The 17,056-nt window shown below is 42.2% G+C and overlaps 2 protein-coding genes across 2 annotated transcripts; one reads left to right on the top strand and one right to left on the bottom strand.

Annotated features, from left to right (window-relative positions):
• Positions 1-1,026: 1,026 nt before the first annotated feature.
• On the bottom strand, positions 1,027-10,837 carry yipf2 (Yip1 domain family, member 2). The gene is made up of 9 exons (XM_072442423.1): positions 10,611-10,837; positions 10,394-10,458; positions 7,560-7,696; positions 5,318-5,398; positions 4,736-4,823; positions 3,808-3,924; positions 3,513-3,679; positions 2,121-2,303; positions 1,027-1,246 (listed from the first exon to the last, which is right to left on the bottom strand). Exons 2-9 carry the CDS (start codon positions 10,422-10,424, stop codon positions 1,148-1,150), a joined length of 903 nt encoding a protein of 300 aa, XP_072298524.1. The 5' UTR covers positions 10,425-10,458; positions 10,611-10,837; the 3' UTR covers positions 1,027-1,147.
• A 370-nt stretch (positions 10,838-11,207) lies between these two features.
• On the top strand, positions 11,208-13,931 carry timm29 (translocase of inner mitochondrial membrane 29). Its single transcript, XM_072442279.1, has 3 exons — positions 11,208-11,414; positions 12,381-12,877; positions 13,275-13,931. Exons 1-3 carry the CDS (start codon positions 11,297-11,299, stop codon positions 13,929-13,931), a joined length of 1,272 nt encoding a protein of 423 aa, XP_072298380.1. The 5' UTR covers positions 11,208-11,296.
• Positions 13,932-17,056: the final 3,125 nt, after the last annotated feature.

A 17,056-nucleotide genomic window follows, 5' to 3' on the forward strand; every position in this document is an offset into this window, starting at 1 on the left:
ATATATAATAAATACTGTGACGAGGGCGCCACAAAAAAACATGACAAATGTTTTAATGAATGTAAGAGAAGTTCTAGTCTTTCAAATACATATTCCAACCTCAAGTTTTATAGGCGCACTGTGTAACCCGCTTGTTTCCATGGAGATGCTTCTGTTCGCCTGACATCAAACATTGAACTTAACTTGGTTTTAAGTAAAAGTACAGATACAGGAAAAAAAATCACATGCAAATATAGTTGAGTTAAAGTTTTAAAGTGAAAGTATTTCTTAGATTTAGTGTGATTTTAATAAATAATTGTGTTGCTTTTGATCGACTGAAGCGACTGAATCCATTTCATCATTTTAGAGCTCGTATTATTTATTTCTTCATTGTTTGCTCAAAGCCTTTGGCAGGATGTCGTGGTCAAAGTGCTAAAGACAAAGCCTCGTCCTTTCAGCACTTCACAAATGTAGTGCAGCAGAAAGTACAGATACAGCTCTTAAATGTAGTAAAGTAAAATGGACTGAAGTATTCTGCCATTGAGACAAGCAGTTTTTCAAGGCAATAAAAACACTTGTACTGTAATTGAATGCCATACTGTACAACATCTCCATGGCGACAAGCAGGCGGTAGACCTTCTATCAGAAAAGTTCTATAGTGCTCTTTTATGTAAACTAGATGCATTTCCAAATGAGATCCAAGTCCCTCATAGTCCCTGGTCCAGTCTCCTGGTCCCCTGGTCCAGTGTCCAGGTCCAGTCTCCTGGTCCAGTCTCCTGGTCCAGTGTCCAGTCTCCTGGTCCAGTGTCCAGTCTCCTGGTCCAGTGTCCAGTCTCCTGGTCCAGTGTCCAGTCTCCTGGTCCAGTCCATGAATCTTGAGGTCAGAAAGTCACAAACTCCAACAAAACCAATTCTGTTGACATTTTGAAGAGCAGAAAATAAACCGTGTACGGAAGAAAAATCATGCAAAAAAAAAAAAAAGATTTGTTTTACATTTTCTTATTTTTCCCCATTTTGTAACAATTAACAGATAAAAAGAAACAAAAAACAAACAGGACCAATCCGGTTCAAGCGCGACATCGCAGGAGTTATTGCAATCATTCACAGTCGTTTCCTTCTTCAACCAGGACTCTCAGTGTAAAGTGTGTCCCGGGTCCAGGGTCAGGACTCAGTGGGTCCTGGTCTGGTTCTGGGGGTGGAGCTGGACGGGGGCGGTGGTGGGCTGCAGAGGAAGGATGATGTGCGACGCCGTTTGGAAGAAGTACATCTAAAACAGCAGAAAAGAACATGAGAACACACCATTTCTGATTCTAGATGAATACAAAATAAGAAACAAGAGTAACAACGTGTGCATTTAGAGACATGAACTTGAAACTTTCTGTAGTTTATTGACAAAGTTGTATGCTGTATATGTGTAATATTAATACAGAAAAAAACTGCCAATATAAATCTGAAATATTGGATAGAACTACTTATTTTGTTGAGCTTTTGGATGTCTCATAGAAGTCAGAGGCGAGCACTTGAAACCCTGGAACTTGAAATGACTTAATACTTTCCTCCAAAAAAATAGAAGTATTTTGGAAAACAGTTTGTCCCTCCCACTTTTTATTTTAAAAAGGAACCGTTCACAAAAGCCATATAAATCGTTAAAATATGAGCGATCATTTGGTTTAATCACTTGAAACTCAAATCACAACTTGACTCGGACTTGAGACTTGTAAAATATACTTGGAATGACCTCTGGTATAAGTAAATTATATATTACGGAAAACGTGTGTAATAATCAATACATTATTTTTATTTAGTTGAAAATATAGTTGAAAATATTATAAAACAAATAGTCTCAGTTAAAATAAGTTGAATAGTACTTATTTTCTAATTTAGACTTGGTGTAGTTTTACCTGTTGTAAATATAAATGATAGTTTTATACAAGCCAAGCAGCTGTTTGTGGAGAAAAGTACAAACTGAAAGTAAAAACCTAAACAATGTTATTCTGAGATATAATGTGTATTTGTGTTTGAATTTTATTTTTAATCTTAACTACATTTTAGTTCAACGAATGATCCCACTTCAAGGCACTTTAAGGCTGTCCTCCTGACCCCTGTGACCTCTGTGACCCCTGACCTCTCCTCACACTGACCTTACAGCCGATGGCCAGCAGTGCGTGCAGCGCCACGATGGTGACCACTGTGGACACGGCCATGGGTTTGGTGTCCTCGCGCACCGCCGGCCAGAACGTCAGCACCAGCACCGAGCCCGAGATCACCATAGCAACCACCATGAGCGTCCAGCGCAGCCACTCGAACGGGAGGATCCACAGAATCTGAGCCAGACAAACGTGACATGTGACCCACACGTGTGCCATGTTTAACGCCACCCACAGGCCAAGTATGAAGGTGGTGTAGCGCCAACAGAGTTTAGGGGGAACAGAGTACTCAGTCTTTTAGAGTACACGTTAGTTTTGTGCACTCATGTCATCTAGTACTCCCCAAGTTACTTTTTCAAATCAGTACGTCCTGCGTTAGTTTTGATTCGGTCTCATCTCCTCACCACAATCCCAGAGCTCGGTGTGTTGTGAGCACATGCACTGTGCAACTGGTTACCCCCCACGAGTCCGAAGGTTCGCTAGTCCGAAGGTTCGTGGTCCAAAAGTTCGCTAGTCCTAAGGTTCACTGGTCCGAATGGGCACGAAGCACGAAGACACGCACTGGGGCTCGTCACAACGTTTTGTGCACCAGATGCTCACAACTATACACAGCAAGTTGTACTGTGTATATAAAAATAACAAGGGAACATATCGAATCCTCCGCTTTATGCGCTCATTTGATCAAAGTATAGAAATGATATATGTATAGAAACGCGTGATCCGATCACTGTAGGATTGGTAGTCAAAAAGGAAATTCAGCTGGCCAAGACGGGAGTGTCTACAGAGCCGCGGTGCGCGGCCGAAACTGCTGGGCTATTTGAGTTAATTCATTCATTAATAATACGATAAGGAGCTCAGCCTATGCACAGAAACAAGTCGGTTCTGGAAAATACGCGAGTTTAATCATAAAAAGTGCATCAACACTAGAAAAGTCTTAAAAGCCAGTTTGTAGGGCAAAGGGAGGCGAGGAGAGCCCGCTGCACGGACACACATCTTCGGACCATTGAACCTTCAGATTTGTGAACCTTAAAATTTCGGGGAAATTTCGGACCCGTGAACCTTCGGACTCGTGACATAAAAGATGAATAAAGCTCATTCAAACACATTTACTTTGCTTGTTTATATGATATTTTAATGATTATGTTACTGTGTTCATCGAATGTCTAAGTAAGTAATGTAAACGCAGGGTCATTTAAAGCAGTTCAAATGAAGCTAAAGTGAGTAGCTGCTAATGTCCAGACTGGTTGTTGGCTAGAAATGATGAATACCTTGAAACATAAGCTCAGATATGTTCTTCTTCACAAAGTTAAAAGGTGTGTGTTGTGTTGTGTTGTGTTGGTGTGTGTGTGTGTGTGTTGTGTGTGTGTTGTGTGTGTGTAAACTCACAGAGGTGGGGATGTAGATGAAGAGGGAGTAGCCGTACACACACACAGTCTCCAGGAAAGAGTAGGCTCCCACCTGCCTCTCCACGCCCTGTCTCCAGGTGAGGAAGCCCCACAGGCCGACAGGGACCAGCCAGGCGTACAGGAAGATCACCACCGATGCCACCGTCACTGAGCAGAGAGCAACACGTCAAGAGTTAGAGTTAGAGTTACTTTAGGATTTAGCAGCGCCAAATCTCAAGACACCAAGAAGACAACCTCAGCAAATGCAAAGGAAACACACCCAAACGTGGAGTTACCTCTGTGGAACTGTGGAGTGTAGTGATAAGCAGGGTTCCCCATCTCCAGCAGGAACGTGGACAGGTTCCCACTGATGGCCACAGTGAAGACCAGAGTCACACAGATCCAGAACGGACCTGCACGCACAAGACACGCACAAAGACACGCGCACACACACGACACACAAGACACACACACACACAAAAGACACACACACACACACACACACAAACAAAAGACACACACACACAAGACACACACACACAAGACACACACACACACAAGACACACACACACACACACACAAACAAAAGACACACACACACACACAAACAAAAGACACACACACACACACAAGACACACACACACACACAAGACACACACACACACACACACACACACACAAGACACACACACACGACACACACACACACACAAGACACACACACACACAAAAGACACACACACACACAAAAGACACACACACACACACACACACAAACAAAAGATACACACACACACACGACACACACACACAAGACACACACACACAAGACACACACACACAAGACACACACACACACACACACCCACACCAAAATTAAAACTATTGTTGCCTCAGCATTTGTCCAGTAAAACCTAAACATCAGGTGTTTCTTCCATAATCTCTTATTAAATAATAAATACGATATATTCTAACAGTGAATGGGTTAAAAAATTGTGCTTTTTATTTGACAAAACAACCTTAATTTGTCAGATTTTGTGATATTCTGAGGTTAATCCCAGTTTCTCCAGTGAAATCGCATCATGTTCAAGTCAACGTTTATACAGGGGACATATGAGAGAATGAAATATGAAGTGCTGATCAGAACAGGTCAGAAGAATGTAATGTGAGTGCACCTGTGTTATGTGCTGTTGCTATGGACACACTGAAGTCTGCTCTGTACCGTATAGATCTGGGTTGCTCCTCAGATGATGTTTGATGAAGTTCCGTCCTGGTAACGGCATCACTGAGCCTTTGACCCTGTCCAGGACCTGCGCACCACAGAAACGCTCATTACAGATGCAATTAGTTAGTTTTCACTGCAATAAAATATTCTCTGTAAACATCGCAATAATCCCCCTCACTGTGGAGTCCCCCAAGGTTCTATTCTCGGACCTGTGCTTTTTACGCTGTACCTTCTCTCTCTTGAACAGCTACGAAAAAAACATTCTGGCAAACAAGGCGATCTATTTGCTCTTAAAAACGAACAGCACAACTACTTGAGTATTTGAACTACTATGAGGTTGATTAAACGTTTCATAGACGAGACTTCTCATCCAAGGCTCAATCTCTGTCGTTTTTATTGCATTTTATGGTTTGTATTTTATTTTATTGTTTGGCGGTTGATTTTATTTCACTATGTTCACCCCTTTTGGACACGGCTTTGTTTTTAAAATGTGTAATAGAAATAAAGCGGCTGATCCCGGCTCCCCTGGCCAAGCACAGACGGTTTAAGTCTTGAAAGTGGTGTGAGTGTCTGTCGTACCTGCGAAGTGTCCACGTTAAAGAAAGACTGATAGTATTCGAACGTCCAGAATCCTCCAGGAGACTTCTGGCCTCCCAAGAGCTGCAACGGGGACAAGAGCGGGACAAATGTTTAAGGAGACACACTAGGCTTTTACACAGCATTAGCTTTTCACATTTTATAACCAAAGATGTGAATATGAGGCAAAGTGGTTTTAGTGCACAGACAATGCATGGATTTATGTTTACCGCCCTCTGCTGGTGATAGACTATAATAAACTTTGTTCTCTATTCTTGTGCTAAAGAATCAACGCCATTTAAGTCGGGTGAAGGTGTGTGGACAATCAAATGTGCCGCGGCTCTTCCTGGCTCTAAATGTCTATGCTGAGCGGGGGTCTCCCACCGTTAACTCTCATCTTGAGGCTTGAAGGCTCCACACATGAGAGAGAGAGAACAGTGTTCAGTCTGTCTGGTTCCAAGAGTCAAATGATTGTTTGTTTATCATAAACGTCCAAAAAAGTCAGAAGACCCTTTATGTGGTATATAGTGAGATCATGATAGAAAAAGTAAAATATGGCAAACTGTACGTAAAACACTAGTGGACTATGCAAAGTAACCATAGTAGTATTTTTATAATGGTGATCGTTCTCTGGACCACACAGACTCCAAAACACACCACAAGACCTTTTATAACAAAGGCAGAGGAATTATCAAATCAAAATGTCTCAAAAAAGACACATAACATCAGAAGAACTATTTCAGATTTGAATCAATAAATTCAATCAAAAAAGAGTTTTTGTTTATAGGAGATCTTCTACTGAGAGTGTTTTTCAAACTTCCTATAAGTGATCTGTTCTTTTCCTCTGTATCTACCTCTGTATCTACCTGCGTTGCAACAATGAAATTTCCCCATTTGGGACAATAAAGGAATATCTTAATAATACATTTTATTTCTTAAATATTCTCCATCTAGAAGCTTCAAGTCAGCAAATATCAACCTTTATTTGGTTGAGAATGTATTTAAACAGTGCAATATAAACAATCCCAAAAACTTTGGTTGAAATAATAATAATTATTATTATATAAAAGTTAAAATAATCGTTAGTTGCAGCCTTATTATGTAGTTTTAAAATAAAAATAACTTCTGTGATTTATGGTCATGAGTTACATAAAGCAGTTTTATATAAAACGTAATTTGCTTAAGTAGAAGAATAAATAAATCCTTTACTTCCTCAAAGGGGATTAGGTAAACGAAGAGGTGCGAGTTACATTTACTTGAGCACATTTTGGAAGAGATCCATGCATTATGTAACAGGCTTTTAGCTAGAGGGCCGTCTTCCCGTATTCTGGACGGGGTATCTCGACATGTGGACGGACATTTTCGAGGGCAAGGACGGTGTCATTTTTATTAATACATTTTAGAAAAGGGAATATCATCATTAAATCGGGCTGGGAAGCGTTTGACGACAGTCCGCCGGTGTCCGCGCCATGACAGCTTACTGTTTCCAAGTGAAAATTTGGTCGACAAAGTTTGTGAGTTTGGCTCTGATTGGCTGCCGAGCCATGGTCTGGAAAATGCCGAAGCTCCACGTTTGCCGAACCTCCACGGCCAAATACCATGTCAAATACTGCGCGATACGATAAGTGGCAGAGTGTGATCCGCACGGGCGAGAGGCGCAGGCGGCGCGAGAGTATGGAAAGTCAATATGATACGAGAGGCGTGCGGGCGCCGCTTTAGATCGCCGTGTAGTCGCCTCTGCGTTAAAAGCGCCGCTTTATTTTGTAAAAGCGTCGAAAAAAGGTCATGATACACATAATGGCTTTCCATAGCCGGCTCGAGCGAAATTTTTTTAAGCCCCCGGTTGGACGGGGTGTTTTCAAATCCTAGCTAAAAGCCTGTTATGTAAGCTTTTGTCTGTCCCGTTACATTAACACTTTATGTAGATTTAGGCAATATGTCGAAAGTTAGATATTATCACAAATGTTGTTTTGAAGATATGCAACATTTGAATCTAATTTATAGTGAAAATGCTACAAGAACAACTGATTAAAAATAAAACATATTAAAATGTATGCTGTAAACTTTCAAATAATAGAATAAGATGCTATTTCGGCACTTTTGTGATTCATTTTACAGACAATTCACATTTGTCTTATAATTATACCTGAATTAATACGTTCATGTTTGAACACATTTCTGTTTGAGTGACACAATAATAGGATTTGGGTCGCTCTTTTTTAGTAATAATCCCTTCCGCACAGACCTCAGCGCTCTCCTGCTGGGCCTCCTCCTCCTCGTCTGACAGGTCCAGCTTCACCTCCTCACTGCCGCCCCCTGCTGACACGCTCAGAGTGGAGGCCCCGGGGTCCGAGGACAGGAGTTGGGCCGCCTCCTCAAACTCTGCTCCACAAATCACACGGGAAATAGCATGAAATAGATGAGAAGTGTGTTATGAAGAGTGAAGTGATCTATTACGATGTATTCTAATCTGGTGTCGTGATTTATTACCTCATGGTGTGATACTTACTGCAATATTGTGGAGACATTTGAGGGGACTTTTAGGGAAGTCAGAACTGTACAAGTTTAAATTAAGACTCTTCAGTAAAAGAATCAGCAACAGATTAAACAATGTTCATAGGAATTTAGCAATGTCCAAGCATCCCCTGTCCATGTCCCAGCATCCAGTGTCCTTAGACAAAGGTCCAAGCATCCCATGTCCTTAGACAAATGTCAAAGCATCCCCTGTCCATGTCCCAGCATCCAGTGTCCTTAGACAAAGGTCCAAGCATCCCATGTCCTTAGACAAATGTCAAAGCATCCCCTGTCCATGTCCCAGCATCCAGTGTCCTTAGACAAAGGTCCAAGCATCCCATGTCCTTAGACAAATGTCAAAGCATCCCCTGTCCATGTCCCAGCATCCAGTGTCCTTAGACAAAGGTCCAAGCATCCCATGTCCTTAGACAAATGTCAAAGCATCCCCTGTCCATGTCCCAGCATCCAGTGTCCTTAGACAAAGGTCCAAGCATCCCATGTCCTTAGACAAATGTCAAAGCATCCCCTGTCCATGTCCCAGCATCCAGTGTCCTTAGACAAAGGTCCAAGCATCCCATGTCCTTAGACAAATGTCAAAGCATCCCCTGTCCATGTCCCAGCATCCAGTGTCCTTAGACAAAGGTCCAAGCATCCCATGTCCTTAGACAAATGTCAAAGCATCCCCTGTCCATGTCCCAGCATCCAGTGTCCTTAGACAAAGGTCCAAGCATCCCATGTCCTTAGACAAATGTCCAAACATCCCCCTGTCCTTTGGCCCTCCTTCTTGGCCAGGAAAAAACTACCAAGCCTCTTTGGAAAAAAGTTATTCATATTTTCTGGTTCCCTGTCCAATCGGATTAATGCTGAATTGTACAGCCGTCTTTCAGCATTCAACAGCTGGTTATCTAGTTGGTGCCCTCAAAAAAATGTCTATGTTGACAACTGGAGTGCGTTTTGGGAAAGCCCGGGCTCATACGCAGGGATGGCATCCATCAGACTTCGGAGGGTTCATCCCTATTAGTTCGGAATTTGACAAACAATCCCCGGGGCTCACCCAGGGATGAGCCCCGGGTGCAGAGCAGCAGTGTAAGACGCTCCTCTGTCGCTGAACTCTTGCCCGCTCTGTCACATATGAAGTGGTCAGATTCCAGACGGATAGAGATTGTGTGTGTCCAGGCCTGTGAGATTGTGTGTGCCCCTGTATCTAAATTCCATCAATCAAGATTTAACTAGTAATTTGTCCATATTCGGGGCATTTTCATTGCTTAAGTTTCATTTTGACAGACATGCCACTTCGCAGTCTTCTCGCTTCTCATTGGCCGAGAGGTGTCTGTGATCTAATTTCGATGAAAGTGGTCATCTGATTGGCCGATGCGTTCGGTCTTGTTCGGATGTACTCGGAAATGCCCGGTCTAATGTTGCCCCAAACGTGATATCTAGGTTGGCCGGCGTCAATCTACTCAGTCCACAATTCAGTCTTTTTAAAGTTGTTTGCAACAAAAGCTGTGTCAATGTGGAAGTATCCAAGAGCCCCGCCCCCTTTGGAGTTGTTAGCATCGGGGCAATGTATATATGTTTGTAGTTTATTTTGTAGGCTGTGATTTTATATATTCCACAAGATCTCCTTGTGTCAAATGCTGTAAACAGTATTTATTTTGTATCTAAGAAACATTATTATATTGAATTAAACAGTATTTAAAGATCATGATCTCTGGTTTATAGGAATTCAGTATTTGTGCTCTTCATATCAAATAACAGATAAAAGTACTTTAAATTGTTTTACATGCTAATAACGAGGTTTAAAACAACAAATGTATCTTGTTCTCATGACGCCGCAATGACGCGCGCGCTTGTGGACCCCTGAAATTTCTGGGGGGCCCCTAACTTTTTTAGGTAGGGGGCCCCCCTGGCCCCTAACTTTGAAAATCTATTTCTCAGCCTGGTGTCCCTCGTGCATATGATGCCAAAAAGTCAAACCTCAGATAAACTATTTCAGGCATCAGACCAAATAACTTAAGAAAAATAACACTCACAAATGACACAAACGTGGCTTCAACAAGATGATTATGTCAGACTAAATGAGTCCTCACCACCCAGTAATGTCATCATTTATTGATTCTGTTTGACTCATTACTCAATCATTTTATAATATTACTTATTTTTCTTGTTTGGTGTTGTTTGGTGGTGTTTTATGGTAGTTGGTATCCAAGTGTTACATGGCCGACACCTACTGAAGTTTTACGTTTTAGACTCTAGACTTTATTCTTTGACTTTATTCTCTTCTTCTTCTTTGGCGTTTTATGGCAGTTGGTATCCAAGTGTTGTACGACTTAGACTTTAGACTTTATTCTTTAGAGCTTGGAAACTGCCTTTAATACATGTGTGATGAAATAAAGTGAATGTTTCTTGTGTTTTTTCCTGCAACCAAACAATACAAGACCTACATTTCATCTGTACATAAATATCCTTTGAATAATCACACTTGAAGGCAATATTGACAGACTAAAATCATTGGGCAAAGCTAAACTTATTTTATTCGTATGGAATTAGAGAGGGAAGATTTACCTTGGAATTGCAGATCATTTGGACTCGCCATAGTCTTGGTGGCAGACTCTTACCTCATCCAGGACCTAAATTGACGTTAAACAAACAAAATACCTCTTTAGAAATCAAAGACATTTCACAATCTCAACATCGTAAACAAACCTTAACACTAACATCTGAAAGATTTAACATATCCAGTCGTATTTTAGCTGAAAAAAATCATGAAAAAGATGAATACCTGCAGGATAGCGATGACAGCTCAGTCCCAGGTGTGACAGCTGGACCAGGCTGAAGCAGCCTACTACTGCATGGAGAGAGATGAGCTGCACTCAAATCACTACTTTCTCAAATTGTGATGATATTCAATCCGAAAATACAACCAAAAAGCTGAACACTTTAATAATACAGTCTAAATACAACACGTTATCTGATTTCTAAGCCGAGCGTCACTTGTCAGACTGTACTTCCGGTTACACGTCACTACGTAAACAAAGTGGTCACGTGAATCCTGTCGAAATACATTTACTTCGCTTGTTTATAAGTCTTGGCAAATACATAGATGTATTATAGACAAATATATCCATAAGGGAACCTTTTTTCCAGTTGCTTTTAATGGAAATTACATTGAAACTGTAACCAATATTGTGAATAATAATACAATAATATGGAAATTATACAAAGTTGGAGAGAATACAACGTTTTCAAACCCACCAAAGCATTATAATATTTATTTGAAATATTTATGAAGTATTATGTTATAATGTGATCATGATTTTGCGGTACTATACTTCTGCTCAGTGGTTTTTTCCTCGGGACTCTAAAAAAAGGAGGACCAGAGTCGCCATTTTGGTTCCACGTGACCTGTCGCCTTTAGTCATGATGCTGTGGTCTTAAAGGTGACCGTAGAGGCTCAAATCAGCTGAAATGGCCTCGTTCCGTGCGCTGAGGAGAGCGTTGTGTACCGTGGCAGAAGCGGCCCCTGCCCCGGCTCCTGCCCCGGCCCCTGCGGGCCGCTGGGAGAGGCTGAAGCAGAGCAAAGCCGGTGAGAAAAGCCCCTCATGTGGACCTCAGTTCTGCTGTCACTACTGCCTGTCACTGGATTAGACTGTGCATGGACAACAGAAGCCCAATGCTGAAAGATAATGGGCAATACCTCTGCAGAGTGTGATATGTGATAAAAGTCTTTTACAATATTATATTTTATACAAGACACACGACTTGTCACAAGATATACATTTACTGTGATACTAGACTAGACTAAATAGAATTATGGTATGCAAATTGATGTCATACTCTTCTGTCATGGGACATATTACACACTATGGTATTAGTGTGTTTCATGTCTACTGAACGCGTGGTGTTATGGTTAATAAGAATATTGAGAAGATTGTTGACAATAATGAATCAATGGCTGTTTTAAAGTGTTCAATTTGGACAGGTAGTAGGACATTTCCCCAAAAATGTATAATAACAACAAGCAGGTGTTTTTTTTTCTTCATTTTTCTATGCTCTTAATTTGTAGTCATCTAGACTCCTTTATCAGGAGGTCCAGTGGGCAGGGCCTACACAGTAGGATAAATGTTTCCCAGACTCGATCCGCAGATTGAGATTGACTCTTGGATGAGAGTCAATGTTTTTCTAAAAACATTGTCCAGATGATGCAACTGCATCGTTTCCTATGGAACTCTCCTGGGCAAATGAGGGATTACACTGACTATCCTGTTAATGATAAGCAGCAGATATTTTATTATCAAACTAAACTCTGTTCCCATGTCAGACAAAATGTGAAAGGACTTCAAAATTATCCTCAAACGTTCATAAATACGACTTGTTTGAAACACCTTTTTTTTTATTTTTTATTTTTTTTTTTTTTATAAATTTAATCTGCACTTAATGCATTTAATCTGCAGAAATGTGAGATTGTTGTATTAAATTAAATCGCTGGAGCTTTTTGCCCACTTCATCTTCTCGCCACTACAATGTGGTTCATGTCTGGTGTGTGTTTCAGCCGTGTGGTGCCGCGGTCTGCTGTCCGACTACAAAGAGGCGTGTCGGGAGGTGGTGGTGGGGGCCAGGGACCACCCACTCAAAGCCTCCGTGTACATGGGCCTTCTGGGCGGAACCTATGCCTGCTTCTATACCAAACCTGACCAGTCCTCGTTCCAGTCCGCCCTACTGGACCGCTCCAATCAGCTGGCCCTGCTCTCGCCCTGGATCCGCAACGGCACATCCGACCTGCACGTCCAGAACCTGGTCACGCTCCGGAACCAGGGCCGCCTGCGCCACCTGAACCTGGGCTTTGTCTCCCTGGTCTACAACGCCGACTTCGACCCTCAGAGTGCGCTGTACGAGGCTACCTGCTCCAACCTGTCGGTGCCCTGGAGGGAGCTGCCCGAGCGTGTGCTGGACGTGGGCTTCGCTGGGCGCTGGTGGATCCTGGACAAGAAGATGGAGGACTTTGACGTGAATGAGGCGGAGTACAAACATCTGCCCCCACACATGCAGGTGAGGGCTGTAAGAACACGTTTTGGGAGATTTTTTTTACACTATTTACTCCATTACTGACACTGGATCATATTGTAGTGATAGTTTTGATTTAGCACATTTAATTTACCATGACATTTGCTGCCAGTGTAGTGGGTTCCCTTCTCAACCATTTGCTGAATGATTATGCAAACAAGAAAATTGTTCCTTCATCTCCCCTTTGTTATTCCCTCTGCAGCCAGTGATTGTCATACCTACAATATGTGACATTCAACTTTTTAATTTAGCTATGTCGTAATGTGTTTAATAGTTTGACAGTATAGACCACTGAGTCGAGACATTTTTGCTTCTAAAGTTAACTAAAAGCAATTTATCTGAAAACGTTTATAAATCTTTGACATGTTTTTGTGACACGCAGGTCACAGCGCCCCCCAGTGTGCAGGAGGTGGAGAGGAACGAGAAGCTGCACAAAGACTCGTGGCTGCCCATCATGGTCCAGGGGGAGGACGTGACGGGGGAGGACGTGACGGGGGAGGACGTGACGGGGGAGGACGTGACGGGGGAGGACGTGACGGGGGAGGACGTGACGGGGGAGGACGTGACGGGGGAGGACGTGACGGGGGAGGACGTGACGGGGGAGGACGTGACGGGGGAGGACGTGACGGGGGAGGACTTGACGGGGGAGGACGTGACGGGGGAGGACGTGGCGGCGGCGGACGTGACGGGGGAGGACGTGGCGGCGGCGGACGTGGCGGCAGCAGAGGAGACACCGGTGAACATTCAGGTGGTGGACATCATGGAAATGCTGGATATTAAGGAAGTAGTAAAGAGCGAGGACATGACAGAGGACAGTGTTGTTCTGCAGACTTTGGACACAAAAGAGGAGGTACAGACACTGGACACTGATGCTTTGGAGACAGTGGACGTAAAGGAAGAAACAGAAGAGACGACTGTGGACGTTCATGTAGTGGAGATGGTGGACACTGTTGCTATGGAAATGGTGGACACTTCAGAGGACGGTGTTAGTGAAGAGGAGAGTGTGGAGCAGACGGCAGCACAGAGCATGAAAAACTGATTTTATTTAGAACTTATATCCAGTCACCCGCGACCCCAAAAAGGGAACAAGCGGTAGAAAATGGATGGATGGATAATATCAGATCAACCAACATGTCTTTATTCTGAATGATCAATAAATGTGTTTTTTAAAGTAATTTTATAGTTTGTTGTGGTTGTTCTGTAAATCAGGTGTTAATAAAACAATACTTAAAAACCCTGCATGAACAGATTTATATGATTTTCAAATGTTTGACTTTATTTGGTGGGAAAATACTAGTTGTAAATATAAATGACAGGAAGTAGAGCAGAGTTCTCAAACATAGTGATGAGCTCACACTGACATTTACACATCGATTCAACTAAATAAATGTAATTTTATATATTTGTATTTGGTAAATAACTTGAATATTGAATTTCCTCATGTTGTGTCATGATTTAAAACTATAAACCTAAAAATAAACTAAACTGGGATAAAAAGAAAAATGTTTAGCAAGTTTTCAAATGCAATCTTAACAGTATTTTAGTCTAATGAGTAGTCCAGCCGGTCAAAGGCACTTGAACTATAATATTATGTCCAGGTTATGAGGGTACGTTTCCATCGCAAGACAATTTCCCCCAAATTATTCAGACCAGACACATTAACAGTTTTTTTTACATTGGTTCTAGTTTGAAGTGACTGATGACAACATTCTAATAAATAATACAAACTAATTACATTTCTATGAATGTTTTGTATGAGGTTTCTGCACAGCCCCAATTAGTTTTTTGATAAAATGCTGATCTCTTTGGATTGAATAATGATAGACATAACATAGGGTTTGTATTACTCAAATAAGACTCTGGAAAATGCTGTCATCAGAACGTTCAACTAGAAGCAAAAGGAAGTCGACCATCACACATTTAGTTTTTTCTTTACAATCTAAGTGTGAGAGAGGGAGGGGGATTCATTTTAAATGATTCCCTGACATCAGATTTAAATACTAATGATTTTAAGTAGAATAAAAAATAAGCCACCACTTTGAATTTCCAGAACAAAAATGTCAGTTAGTTTAATTTTCTGTTACAAAATGTGGCATAACACTTGTTTCTAGCCTTGACATTGTATTTTAACTTCACCAAAAATATAATTTGTTGAGATATCTGTAGATAAAATGAAAAACTAATGTGGGCTTAACATCTCTGTCTTTATAATCCCCATTTAACTAAAGAAATAATGTTATTGTATAAAGCAGCTCACATATCCAAGTGCTTTCACTTTGACAAAACCACCTGGATTTCTCATCATTTGTGATATTCTGAGGTTAATCCCAGTTTTTTCATTGAAATCACATTATTTTCCACTTTTGCAGCATTCTGGAAATTAGAATTGTTCTGTTTACAATCTTTTAAACGATCTATACCTCACACTTGTTCAGAAGACATTATCATGTAAATGACACATAAATGAGTGCAATTGAATACATATGCGTGAACTGTAGTGTAGGAATTCACCAGCAGAGGGAGCACCAGTCCAGAATCATTGTCTGAACGAATAAAGATCAAAACCTGAGAGTTTATTTAATCTTAAAACGGTACCAGACCCAATTCAATAGTCATTTGGCTATTGCATTATGTAACTCTTTGTGTCGTGTTATTTATTAAATGAAATTGTTCTAAATCTTATTATATTGATTTGTTTACAGTCAATATTTGAGAGCGAGAAAGAGTGTAAAAGTCTGTAACACTCATTTACAAAAAGACTTAAGTAATTCCAAGTTTATATGTAAAGCTAAACAGGAAACTATACTTCCGGTTAATCCTCTGCTTTTCCTGCATTTATTTCACTTCTTTGCAAAGCTTCTACACCACATTCAGTCTCTTAATGTTCTGTATTAGATTTGGATAATGTTAGATACATTATGCACTGGAAATATAATATTTTGGGACTCAACTTACACTTCTGCTCCCTCCATCTTTACCTCCTTCCCTCCTCTTACACTTCTGCTCCCTCCATCTTTACCTCCTCCCCTCCTCTTACACTTCTGCTCCCTCCATCTTTACCTCCTTCCCTCCTCTTACACTTCTGCTCCCTCCATCTTTACCTCCTCCCCTCCTCTTACACTTCTGCTCCCTCCATCTTTACCTCCTCCCCTCCTCTTACACTTCTGCTCCCTCCATCTTTACCTCCTCCCCTCCTCTTACACTTCTGCTCCCTCCATCTTTACCTCCTCCCTCCTCTTACACTTCTGCTCCCTCCATCTTTACCTCCTCCCCTCCTCTTACACTTCTGCTCCCTCCATCTTTACCTCCTCCCCTCCTCTTACACTTCTGCTCCCTCCATCTTTACCTCCTCCCCTCCTCTTACACTTCTGCTCCCTCCATCTTTACCTCCTCCCCTCCTCTTACACTTCTGCTCCCTCCATCTTTACCTCCTCCCCTCCTCTTACACTTCTGCTCCCTCCATCTTTACCTCCTCCCCTCCTCTTACACTTCTGCTCCCTCCATCTTTACCTCCTCCCCTCCTCTTACACATCTGCTCCCTCCATCTTTACCTCCTCCCCTCCTCTTACACTTCTGCTCCCTCCATCTTTACCTCCTCCCCTCCTCTTACACTTCTGCTCCCTCCATCTTTACCTCCTCCCCTCCTCTTCCACGTCTGCTCCCTCCATCTTTACCTCCTCCCCTCCTCTTACACTTCTGCTCCCTCCATCTTTACCTCCTCCCCTCCTCTTACACTTCTGCTCCCTCCATCTTTACCTCCTCCCCTCCTCTTACACTTCTGCTCCCTCCATCTTTACCTCCTCCCCTCCTCTTGCACTTCTGCTCCCTCCATCTTTACCTCCTCCCCTCCTCTTACACTTCTGCTCCCTCCATCTTTACCTCCTCCCCTCCTCTTACACTTCTGCTCCCTCCATCTTTACCTCCTTCCTTCCTCTTACACTTCTGCTCCCTCCATCTTTACCTCCTCCCCTCCTCTTACACTTCTGCTCCCTCCATCTTTACCTCCTCCCCTCCTCTTACACTTCTGCTCCCTCCATCTTTACCTCCTCCCCTCCTCTTACACTTCTGCTCCCTCCATCTTTACCTCCTCCCCTCCTCTAACACTTCTGCTCCCTCCATCTTTACCTCCTCCCCTCCTCTTCCACTTCTGCTCCCTCCATCTTT

The sequence above is a fragment of the Eucyclogobius newberryi genome, unplaced genomic scaffold (assembly GCF_026437365.1).
Source record: "Eucyclogobius newberryi isolate DKJ021-1_F unplaced genomic scaffold, fEucNew1.0.hap1 SCAF_13, whole genome shotgun sequence".
NCBI classification, from domain to species: domain Eukaryota; kingdom Metazoa; phylum Chordata; class Actinopteri; order Gobiiformes; family Gobiidae; genus Eucyclogobius; species Eucyclogobius newberryi.

Excerpts from the sequence above, each read along its gene's own strand:
- yipf2 (XM_072442423.1), bottom strand. The coding sequence starts at position 10,424 with ATGGCGAGTCCAAATGATCTGCAATTCCAAG. Across the intron at positions 7,697-10,393 it reads AAATGATCTGCAATTCCAAG|AGTTTGAGGAGGCGGCCCAA; the intron begins GTAAATCTTCCC and ends TTTGTGGAGCAG. Across the intron at positions 4,824-5,317 it reads TTAACGTGGACACTTCGCAG|GTCCTGGACAGGGTCAAAGG; the intron begins GTACGACAGACA and ends TGTGGTGCGCAG.
- timm29 (XM_072442279.1), top strand. The coding sequence starts at position 11,297 with ATGGCCTCGTTCCGTGCGCTGAGGAGAGCGTTGTGTACCGTGGCAGAA. Across the intron at positions 11,415-12,380 it reads GCTGAAGCAGAGCAAAGCCG|CCGTGTGGTGCCGCGGTCTG; the intron begins GTGAGAAAAGCC and ends TGTGTGTTTCAG. Across the intron at positions 12,878-13,274 it reads ATCTGCCCCCACACATGCAG|GTCACAGCGCCCCCCAGTGT; the intron begins GTGAGGGCTGTA and ends TGTGACACGCAG.